Raw genomic sequence first — 12,299 nt, 5'->3', positions numbered from 1 at the left:
GTGATGATGATAAGTGAAATTAACTGGAGATTTTCATAGGATGACTAAGTCAATACAGGTGGCATAGAATATAAAACACTAATGGTAGATGCTTACAATTTAATCTGTGCACTAGTTTCCACAGAAACCTACTTTTATTTTAAGATAATGTCTCAATCAATTAATCTATCAGAAAACTCCTTCTGAGTAAGAAAGGCTTATTTTAATTTTAGACATTTATTTTGTGTATTTGTGTAATAGCGTACACACATGCATGTGTTTGTATGTGCATGCAGGCATGCACGCACATGTGTGTACATGAATGTGGAAGTCGGAGGTCTATGTTGTCTGTATTCCTTTATTGGTCTCCACTTTACGTTTTTGAGACAGAGTCTTGCACTGAACCTGGTACTCACAGTTTATCCTAGCTGCCAGTGAGCCCCAGGTGTCCTCCATGCGCTGGGTTACAGGCATGTACTCTTGCATCTGTTTTTTTTTTTTTAACATGGTACCTGGGCATCAAACTCAGGTCCTCACGCTTGTGTGGTAAGCTCTTCACCAACTCCTCTGCCCCTTCTCTTGAGCTATTAAGAGTGAATTGAGGACTCCACATCCCACCTCTCCTGAACACTTGGGTGTGTATCTTATGAGAGCACTGAAAAGAAGCACAGTACAGCTATTAATCTCCAGAGATTAACACTGATGCCTAATCAGCCATAGTCCTCAGACCTCACTGACAATAATGCCTTGGGTAGCCACAGGTCCCAGCACAAGAGCCTGCATTACATTTAATTGCAGTGATCTGTTTGCTTACTATAGTTCAGCCTGATGAGTTTGGTTTACCTTAAACTTCTATGAATTTAGTATTTTAGGACATTCTAGATCAGTTATTCTGTAAAATCTTTCTGCGTCTTTTGTGGATGTTTTCTAGTGGGTGGATTCAGGTCATACACCCTCGTCGGGGCATCCTGATGGCTGTATGTCCTCTTGGCATTCTGTCAGGTGGCAGGCATTACCATGTACACCATCAGTGTGGCGCTCATTTGATGACTTACTAGTCTCCACTGCAGAGATATTTAACCTTGGTTCTTTTTCGACTAAGAAACAGTTTGTTAAAATACTTATGTAACGCTCCATTCTTCATAAACTGTTGGTTTGCTAATTTACTGACAATTGTCTGTATGGGTGTTTCTTACGTTATTTAGTAGTTAATAATGGATCTTATTATGCTGCTAATATTACTTGTATTATTCCTCATGTTTCCTGTTTTGGATGGTAACAGTTTCTCGATTTAACTCAGCCTCAAATCACACAGACAGCAAAGTGTATTTTGTCAGGATATGATTTCTCTGGCCCAGTACTTGGATCATCCCTCCAACTGTCCTATAAAAAGCCTTCACTTTTTATCATGAAGTTCATTCCTATGGGATAGAACTAAAGTCTACATTACCATTTTTTTTTAAAGCTGAGAGTCACAATACTTCAAAATCTTAAAATTTGCCTTTTAGAAAAAACTTTACTTTTTCCTGTTGACCAACAGCTGCAGGTTCAAGAATTTGGAACAAACTTCAGAACACCGCACAAAAACAGGCTCATCAGATCTATTCTTAGCAACATCTGACCAGACTACAAGACATCTGGGGTTTTCAGCTTCATACGATCTTTTTTTAAACCTAGGATTACAGGGCTATTACTAGGCATAGACGGACTCTACAGTAGTGTGATACTCACCAACTCGCCCTGAGGATATACAATATGGTAGTTGTTCCTCAGGCTTGTGTTTTGATGGAGAAGGGAGCCTCATCACATTGACTTAGGAAGTCTTTGGTGGATTACAGAAGTAACTTCTACACCTCAAGGCTTGATCCAGATGAAAACATCTCTACACCCTGTTCTCATTAAGTTACTGGCAGTATTAATTTCAACCTGACTCTGCTTATTGAGAGATGGAATGTCATGATTCACGAAGGGTAGGAACCAGCTCTGGCTTTTAGGCAGTTGATCACTGCTTTTCAGAGGCCTTGTTTGGAGGAAAGGAAGCTGGGTGAGTTAAGTGGGGCTGACTATAGGAAGTTTGGTCTGCTAAGGGGATAGATAGAGAAATACCAAGATCTTGGAGATGAACAGGTGTTAGGGAAAGAGAAGCCGAGTTGATAAGTTCCTTTTCACTTTTTAGACACTCATGGAAATCTCCTGCCTCAGTTCACTCTGCAACATCCTCATTAAAATAGCATATTCCTCTTATGCATGAGGAATGGCTATATAGATGAGCCATTCATGCATACATTCAATGGAGCTAATGCATTTTAAAACAACAAAGCCATGCTCCTTGTTTGACTTCTACCAGGAACCATGGCATGAACCAGAGGAGGTGTCTGTGAATGTGGACCAGAAAGAAACATCTAAACTGAACCAAGAACCTGACCACATTGTCAAGGCCAGCCCAGTCTGGAATGATAAACACAATATCAAATTCAGGTCACTGAATGATGGAGTGAACTAGGAGGGGGAGCCTCCAACATCACTCAGTCTTCATCTTCCTTTCTGCAGATGAGAACGTTCAAGGCCAGTGGGAGAACCGCAGCTAGAATCCAAGTCCCAACCCAGAGTTCTTTCCGTGACAATCCAGTCATCTCATTACTCAATACCACTGCTTCATATTTTTATTTTCTCATACTATTTTCCCTAGCGCTTCACTCACAGATGAAATGATTTTTATTATGAAGAGAACAAGCATGGCTTCAGCTTAATAGTGGCCTGAATATAAGGCAACCCAGCAGAAAGGAAGAAACTTAGCGAGACTGAGAATAAAAATCATAGGCTTAAAGATTTCACAACAGTAGGGCAGTGACTAAGATAATGTACATAATTAAAGTATATAGGCAGCAAAAGGCCCTTGCTTCCCTTTGTGTCAACAAGGTTATAAATCACATATATGTGGTTATTGGTGATGCCACTTTCCTTTCTGTTTTTACGTTTGTATTGCTCTACAGTCTTTAATTATAATTTAGTCATCATTAGGAATACAATCTGTGAAATTAAGGTGCTAAAATAATATAACTGTCATCTACATGTAAATGTTTATAGCAACATTAGCTATTAAAAGTCACAAAAAACAAAAAACAAAAAGCAAGAGCGACCTATAAGACTCCCAAGAGACCGATTATGGGGTAAACCAAATAAGGTATGACTTACACAACGGGGCATTATTTACCTGTTAAAAGGAGTGAAATTTTCTTCCATGCTACAACATAGATGATTTTTGAAACTATGAGGCAACGTGAAAGGAGCCAGGACCAAAAAGGTAAATATTACATGATTCCACTTACAAAGGGGTGTCCGGAATGTTACATTCACGGGGTCACAGAGTGTAATGGAAGTCGCCAGGCACTCATATGGGCGATTGAGAGTTACTGTATTTAACATGGACACAGTTTTTGCCTGAGGATGATAACGACATTCTGAAAGTGACTATCTATGATGATTGCTCTACACTGTAAGTGCATTTGAGGCCATTAAATTAAAAAATGATGATTTTTATGTCATGCATACTTTACCACAATAAAAAACAGTAAAAAATTAAAGAAGATTGTCAGCCTCGAATTCTTTACCAATTGAAGTAACATTTCACAAATGACAATGAAGTAAAAAGGTATTGGAATATCCTTCTGCCCCAGAGAGCAAAGGGCACTCTGGGGGAAGGTAGAAACATGGCAATCCAGAGCAACAGAATGAGAGACTGTGCAGGTCAGGAAGTAGAGACCAATGTGTCCCTGTGACATGATTTTATTTATGTAAGGTTTCATGAGGAGAAGGAAGGGCTTGTGGCATGATGCGGTCTTCTAGAAGGTTCAGCTGCTTTCGCAACTCAAGTAGCAGCAACTGGAGCATTAGCTGCAAGGAGAGGTGGGCCCAGCAACCCCGCAGGAACCTTCACTGGCACAGCTGTGCACAGTGCAGGCAGCTGCTTGTGGTGGTATTTGCAGATGTTCAGGGTTTAATGAATGGCTGGGATGGACACATCTGGTGAATATACCTGTGGTGGAAATCTATACATACTTTCACTCATCAACTTGTGTTTTTCATAAAGTGGCATGGAATGGCAGCTTGGCCTGGTGAAAGTTAGTCCTTAAACTTACACCATATTTTTCTTTTGCTGCGGACATAGACCACCTGTGTACTTCTTTGCTAGGTGTATAATCCAAAAAAAAAAAAAAAAAGAAGAATGGAAGGCAACTCCATATCAAAGTTTCTCTCAGCTACAGGATGGTGCTTCTTTGTTTCTCAGTAAGCATTGCTTGCTTGACTTTCTTTTAAAAAAATGGAGTAATTTTCATTTTAAAATAAGTAATTTGTATTTTGTATAATATTTAAAAACATTTAATATTATTATTAATTATTATTATATTGGGAATCAATTATTAATTGGGAATCAGTCTACCTCGAGACACAGCCATACCACTCTTGGGCATATACTCAAGGAATACTCAATCATAACACAAGGACACTTGCTCACCTATGTTCATAGCAGCATTATTTGTAATAGTCAGAACCTGGAAACAACCTAGATGACACTAAACCGAAGAACAGATAAAGAAAATGTGGTACATATACACAATGGAGTACTACTCAGCAGTAAAAAAACAATGACATCATGAAATTTGCAGGAAAATGGATGGAACTAGAAAATATACTGAGTGAGTAACCCAGACTCAGAAAGACAAACATGGTATGTACTCACTCATAAGTGGATATTAGATGTAAAGCAAAGGATAATCAGACTACAACCCACAGCTCAGAGAAGGTAGGAAATAAGAAGGATCCTAAGAGGGATCCATGGATCGCCCTGGGAAGGGGAAACAAAAGATCCCGATGAGTAAACTGGGGGTGAGGCAGGGGCCAATATGGGGTAGGGGAGGTGGGAAGAGAACATTCAGGAATGGGATGGTTGAGCTGGGGGAGGGATGGAGTGGGAGAGCAATGAAAGAGATACCATGATAGAGGGAGAAACCTGGTGCTAAGGAAGTTCCCAGGAATCTACAAAGATGGCACCAGCTTAGACTAATAGCAATAATGGAGAGGGTACCTGAGCTGTCCTACCTGGGTAATCAGATTGGTGAATACCCTAACTGTCATCATAGAGCCTTCATTCAGTAACTGATGGAAGCAGATGCAGAGATCCACAGCCAGGCACCAGACCGGAGCTCCAGGAGTCCAGTCGAAGAGAGAGAAGAGGAATTCTATGAGTAGGGGGCATCAAGATCATGATGGGGAAATGTACAGAGACAACCAAACCAAACTAGTAGGAACTCATGAACTTTAGACCAACACCTGTGGAGCTCTATGGGACTGGACTAGGCCCTCTGCATAAGCGAGACAGTTGTGTAGCTTGATCTGCTTAAGGGACCCCTGGCAGTGGGATCAGTAGTTCTCTTCTACCGTGTGAAATTCAGGCATTGAACTCAGGTCATCAGGCTTGGCAGCAAGTACCTTGACCCGATGAGCCATCTCAGTGGCCCCTGATTTTATGTTTGATTGTTCGTCAAGTAATCAAATAAAAATGGTTGATAATATTTCCCCAATTTAAAAATAATTATGATAAAGAAACCCCTCTTAAAGGTACTTGGTTTTACAAATCACTCAACAAGAAACACTCTCATGAGCTTTGAAGAGCTCTGCAGGCTGATGGGACCAGTAAGATGACTGGCCCTGTCTGGCTGCCACCACTTCCTGCTTGTTAGTGTCCAGTGAGTGTTTATTGAAGTGTCCCCCACAGCGATCAGAGACCTAAGAGCATTACTGTGAAACTGCCATGTAGGGCAGGTGAGTGTGGTGATATTTTATTTGTGCTTTGATAAATAAAGCTTGCTTGGAGATCAGGGGCAAAAGGCCAGCCATTTTAAGTAAACATAGAATTCAGGCAGTGGTAGCACACGCCCTTAATCTGATCACTTATCAGGCGGGGTCTCTATGTTCAAGGCCACACTAGGGAATAGAACCAAGTGTGGTGACACACATCTTTAATCCCAGTACCAACCATAGAGACCTGGAGGTCTGTACAGACAGGCAGTGACAAGGAAGTGAGGTAGCTGGGCTAAGAGCCAATGAGAAGGGCAGAGGAGCAAGGCATATAAAGGCTTGGGTAGACAGGAAGTAGTTCTCATTTGGAAGCTGCAGAGTTGGTGAGGTAAGGTTGGCTGGTGTCTTTCCCTATTTCCTTGATCTCTCTAAGGCTTTCACCCCTATATTTGGCTCTGTGTTTTTTATTTAATAAGACCATTTAGAAGTTCTTCTACAGGTGAGACTGGTTTACTTGAAATTTTTTCATCCCTTTATTCTTTCTCAGTGTTCTTTTCTTATTTGACTCATGGTACAGCATGAATAAAAGAACTTTCCCCCATGATGACAGAATAATAGAGTAATGCTTACAAGAAGCAAGTTCTCTTAGGGCTAAAATCAAGTTGGTTCAAATGACAAAATGCCAAACATCTGTTTGGCTTTTAAAAATATTTTTATTATTATTTATTTATGTATTTATGTGTGTATGTCTGAATATGTTCCTGTGCCTGTGGTTAGAGGCATTCCCTGGAGCTGGAGTTAAAAGCAATTGTGAGCTGCCTGATGTGTGTGCTCGGGATTGAACTTGGGTCCTCTGTGAGAATAAGACACATAGTCATATTTCCAGCCCTCTGGCAAACATTTGTAACTAGAGTTAATAAAGAGACCCAAAGCATCTGCTTACCTCAGGTGTTCTCGGGTTGGGCAACTGAGAAGCTTTGTCGTATGTAGAGGTGAGTAAGCTGCTAATGGGATGCACTAGTGTGTTTTATGCCCCTCTACTTAACAGGTGCAAAAATACACGGTAACATGGAAAGTGTCGTTGAGTATTTTGGCTTTCTACAGCTTGTAAATCTAAACAATGTCCAAGCCTTTCTTTCTTTTGTCCCTAAGAGAATATATTCCTCTTTGAGCTAAACCAAAATTGTCCTTTTTTGTTGTTGTTGTTCATGACATAAGTTTCTGCATAGAATTTCTGGAGTGAATTCATTACTGAAGGACAAAATGCCGTATAAGGAGAATATTTCTTTCTCACTCACTTGCTTTAAAACATTCTTGAGGCTGGAGAAATGGCTCAGTGCTTAAGAGTATTGGCTGCTCTTCTAGAGGAGCCAGGTTTGATTCCCAGGACTCACATGGTGATTGACAACCATCTGTAACTCTAGTTCCAGGGAATCCAACACTTTTTCTGGCCTCTGTGGGCACTGTATACACACGTGGTGCACAGACATACGTGCATTTTACATACACGTAAAAATAATAAATAAAATGTTCAAGAAAATACTTTTAAAAACTCCTTTTAATTTTTATCATTGATTTTTTATGTCTTACCTTACACACTTTAAAATAGTTTTCATATGACATTCATTTCTCTTTGTTAATTCTAAATTCTTCTATATATTAAAAACTTTAGGTTGAATTGTTTGAAGAATAGTATTTATTCTAAATAATGAATGTGAAGTTTTGGGGCTTATCTCAGAAGCCTTAATCATATAATCTAAATTATCTAATTTCAGCCAATATCTCTCTGAAATTTCAGATTTTTACAGACACTCTCATACATTACTATAATAATAAGTTCCTTATTAAACTTGAGCATGAGCAATTCACTATGCGCTCTACTGCACTTAAAATATGTGAACTATAATTTAAAGAAAACCACCATCATTTCTGTGTTTATGGACTGACTGATTGAGACAAAGTCTCAATGGGTAGCCCAGGCTAGTCCCCAATCTCAAGATAATCTTTCTGGCTTAGTCCCACATGCTGGGATTACAGACACATGTCTACGTGCCCCTCTTGGAAAATACCGTCTAACATTCAAAACACGGTGTACACTAATGTCTAATGTTTCTTCATGAGCCATCCGGTGTTAATTTATTCTGTGTTAAGTCAAGTATACAATCGTTCCCTGTGCTTCCTTTTTTGATTCCACAGTGTAAGGCTCACTGACTCACTGGAGGAGTGTGAGTATGTAGGGCTCAGTAAGTGGCATGTAGGCACTAAATATTTCTTTGTTCTTGTTTGTGGTTTGAAATAGTGACCAGTGTATCTGGTCCTGAAAGTGTTATGTAGCTGAGGATGACCTTGAACTTCTGATACTTCTGATTTTGCCTCCCAAGTTCTAGGATTACAGATGTGCATCCCACACTTGGGTTATTTAAAGTGGAGGATCAACTCTGGGGCTTTGTGTATGGAAGGCAAGAACTCCACCAACTGAGAAGTGTGTCTTAAATACATTCCATTTACTTCTCCTTTGGTGGCCCCATCTTTAACCTCTGGCCTCTGGCCCTGGTCTTGTCAATTCTGATGCTTTTCAAGAGTCTAGAAAGTAAATTCACCTGTATTTCTATTTACTCAGTTGCTGTTTTTTTTTTTTTTTTTTTTTTGGTTTAATTTTCTTAGTCAGTTACCATTCATTTAACTTCCACCTTCCAAAACTTTGTTTTCCAGGACAAATTCTTAAAAATAACCTTTGAGCAAAAATGAAATGCATTTTACACAATTCACATCCCTAGACCTCAATCAGAACTTACCAGTTTTAATAGCTCTAGTAACAAACATGTTTTATTGCAGAGGTTATAATCGCAAATGCCTATGGAAGCCAGGCAGAAATTCTCTGGAGAAGTCCGGGTCACAGACAGTTAAATGTCTTATACTGGACACTCTAGGAGGAAGACACGTGCTCCAGGTTAGCAAGCAGCAGCTCCAGCAGGTAGGCACAGCTGAGCGACACCACGAAAGGCAGACTCCCTGAGACAGTCATCACCCCAGCTCACTGCTTCCCCACTGTGTGACCTTTAAAAGGACAAACTCAGAGCTGCTCTAGTGTCACCAGGGAAGGAAGTAGGTGAGAGGCACAAGTCAAGGGCTTTGCCGTGGGGCTAGCTTAGGTGACTGGGAAGGTGAGTCTTAGCAGGACTTCCATGGCAGACTGCCCGGGCCAGGGGCCAGACAGAGTTCAGGTCCCAATTCAAGACTCCTTGGAAGACTGAGCTAAGAGTTTTAGAGATGACAAAGGAGTCAAGGTTAAGGCCTGGGCTGAACTATGTCAAGAGCAAGTTCACAGCAAAGGCATGGAGATCGGCAGTGGGGACCAGCAAGCCCTAGCAGGGAGGCAGTACCCACCTTCTCCAGGAGGTCTCCCCATAGAGTGTCATCCTGGGATACAGAAGAGGGTGCTGCCAAGTCAGAGAGAGAAACAAACAGTCCTGGTGGACCTTAGCTTTCCATTTCACTGAATGGTCACGTGAAAGAGACATCTCACCAAAAGAGCCCATGCTGGGGGCTGGAGACATGGCTCATTCGTTAAGAGCACATGCCATTCTTGCAGAGGACCAGGGTTTAGTTCCCATCTAGCACCTCCATAGTGGCTCACAACCTTCCACGACTCCGGTTCCGGGGGACCCATCACTTTCTTCGGACCTCTGTAGGCATCAGGCATACTCGCAGGCAAAATACTCACATGCATACAGTAAAACAAATACAGATAAAAAGAGCCCAAGCCAAAGCAAGAAAATAAAAAAAAGTATAATGGGAAACATACTGAATTGCCTTAAATTAGAAAATTTCAAGGCTCCTTCCATCAGCAGAAACTTAGCCCCCCCCCTCCCATAAGAAACAGCAGGGGGTGGGGTGGGGAGGCAGGAAGTACTTCAGTCAGTGAAGAGCTTGCCTACCAAGTGGGAAGGCCAACGTTGACCCTCAGCACTCTTATAAAAAGGCAGAGGGGGGCTGGAGAGATGGCTCAGAGGTTAAGAGCACTGACTGCACTTCCAGAGGTCCTGAGTTCAATTCCCAGCAACCACATGGTGGCTCACAACCATCTGTAATGAGATCTGGCACCCTCTTCTGTATACATAATAAATAAATAAATTAAAAAAAAAGGCAGAGGGGCTGACAGCTGCCTGTGATGTCACCTGGGGATGCAGATGCCTGGGTTGCTGACTACTCATCCTAGCCGAATCAGCAAGCCCGGAGTCCCCGGGAAAGATCTTGTCTCAAAACCCAACGTTGATGGCTCCTGAAGAATGACATGAAGGGTGACCTCTGGCCTCCACAAACATGGTCACACTTGTCCAGGCCCCCTACCCCATGAACGTATTCCAACCCCTACCACACACACAAAAGACTGAACTATTAAAACTGATGAGGGCACAGATTTCTTAAAATATTTGTTAGTTTACATGCTAAGAGAGGAGTGGGTCCTCTTGCTGAAATGATGAACCCACTGATTACCACTTCATCGTGAATTAAAAAACATGCTTCATGTATTTATTGGGTTGTGACATCCAGTGATACAGCTGTTGGCATGTAAAACAGAGAAGTCCTGGAAATGTCTTCCTGACAGGCACGTTAGGAAAAACAGACACAGACACTTGTGAGTTTTGTTAGAGTATAAGATTGCTATTGGTACCACTTACTACAATTATCAAAAGCAGTTTTGGGGGAAAAAGAACTTGACTCCCCCAAATATCCATGTGTTTACACATCTGATGGTTGTCTAACAGATGGAACTTGTGGAGCGTAACATTGAAACATTATTGCTTTAAATGTCACCATTGCTGTCTCCAAAGATAAAAGAGTTACAAACCATAGGTAATACTTGTTTTTGTCACTAGGTGGGCCTTTGGCTCCCCATTTTTTTCCCCTCACTAGATGATAAGATACATGCCTAAAAGCCTTGGCTTCAGATTGGGAGCCCCCACTGTTTGTGTTCCTTCTGCTAAAGCCATCCATCATCGGCCAGTGTAAATTGCGTGGGTGCGTGCATGCGTGCATGCGGGTTCTCATTTGCAAAGGACTTAAGCTTTGGGGTACAGAGTGACGGTGTCGTAGCCTTCTGGGGGTCTCGTACGGGCTCTCGCGTGGGTCTCACAGTACAGCTCCCCCTCCACGAAGAAGTAGCCCTTCTGCTTGAGGTTGAGGTTACAGTCAGCGCACACAAAGCATTCGGGGTGCCGATACTTATCCCGGGCCTTGACAACAGCACCTCTGTGGGGGAGAAGACACAGGTACAGATACAGGTGAGACCAGTCCAGAAAGGGAGAGGATGCTGCCGTAAGCTCGGCAGTTTCCCATCAGGCGTTTGGGCAATGGCACAGCTCGGCCTCACCATCACCTTTCTCTCTGATACTGAGGTGTGAATAGTCTCCAGAGTCTCAGACGCGCAACTTAGGGAGGTTCCAGTCTGAGTAGGTTCCAGTCTCATGCTCCACCCCCAATTTCTTCACAAGTGGGAGCCATAATATATGTGGGTACTTAGAGCCAGGCCATGGGCTGCACAGTTGGAAGTCCCCCAGCTGACTTTCTATCCTGGGTCCAGCATCTACTCTACTGAGCAGAGATGGCATACCCACTGGGTGGGCTCACCTTAACCCAGGACTTGGTTTCTTTTCGTTTTGGAGCAATAATTACTTTTGGTGATAACATACCACCCTCTTTTCTTTCTGCCCCCGCCCCCACCTCCTTTCCCTCGGTTCTAACCAAGACCCCCTCCTCTCACGGCTCTCTTAGATAACTAGACACATTTTGTCTCTACCTGTGCTGGGGGAACCGGATAAAGGGATAGAAGAAGTGGCCACATGAAACACGTTTAAGAGGGTGTGGCTCAGTTGAAGAATATGAATCAGCAAAGGTGACTTTTTAACACATGGACTTTCTTGACGATGGAAGCTGACTGTATTTTAGAAATTTATATCTTGATATTTGTACAATCAAAATAATTGGTCACGCAATGCATTTTAACTCACAACCCAATGGTCCCTGCATTTGTTTCTCTTCTATACAGAAAAGTACGTATTCAAAGACTACATATTAATGAAATTAACTTACAAAGTGGAAGTCACAATTCTTGGAAATCGTTTTCATGTACATGTTTGGGCAGAATCTTTTTTTTTTTTTTTTCCAAAAAGTATTTCTGAAGGTACAGACTGCTGACTCACCTATCTACTCCACTTTAAGGTTATGACTAAGGCACCCTGACCAAATATATACTACAGCGTTGTAGATGTTCTATTTTAAGTTAATGAAGAGCAATTTTACTTTTTCAAAATTGCCCCTTTTCTACATAAAGGCTTAAAAAGTATAAGACATGGAAAACTGCCAACAAGACTCAAAGCGAATTCCCGACTTGAAAGTGAGACGTACACAATGCCACCCCCACACTTGTCGCAGAGTGGCATCCTCGGGGCACCGCCAGCTCCGCCGTGGACTTTCGTAACCGGAGCCTTCACGCTCCTAGTTCCAGCAGGACGATCATC

The 12,299-nt window shown here is 42.0% G+C and overlaps 1 protein-coding gene across 2 annotated transcripts in view; it reads right to left on the bottom strand.

Annotated features, from left to right (window-relative positions):
- Positions 1–10,282: 10,282 nt before the first annotated feature.
- The window catches only part of Pdlim3 (PDZ and LIM domain 3), a 33,149-nt gene continuing 31,132 nt past the window's right edge, over positions 10,283–12,299 (bottom strand). For both annotated transcript variants that reach the window (XM_059244350.1, XM_059244349.1), the window contains 2 exons: positions 12,187–12,298; positions 10,283–11,031 (listed from right to left, as the gene is read on the bottom strand). In XM_059244350.1, the coding sequence (XP_059100333.1) occupies positions 10,842–11,031; positions 12,187–12,298 (302 nt within the window). In that variant the 3' untranslated portion in view covers positions 10,283–10,841. The remainder of the gene's footprint in view (positions 11,032–12,186; position 12,299) is intronic.

This window comes from Peromyscus eremicus, chromosome 17 (assembly GCF_949786415.1).
Source record: "Peromyscus eremicus chromosome 17, PerEre_H2_v1, whole genome shotgun sequence".
In the NCBI taxonomy this organism is placed as follows: Eukaryota; Metazoa; Chordata; class Mammalia; order Rodentia; family Cricetidae; genus Peromyscus; species Peromyscus eremicus.
The sequence above is the reverse complement of the archived record's forward strand: the minus strand, read 5'-3'. Positions and strand labels throughout refer to the sequence as shown.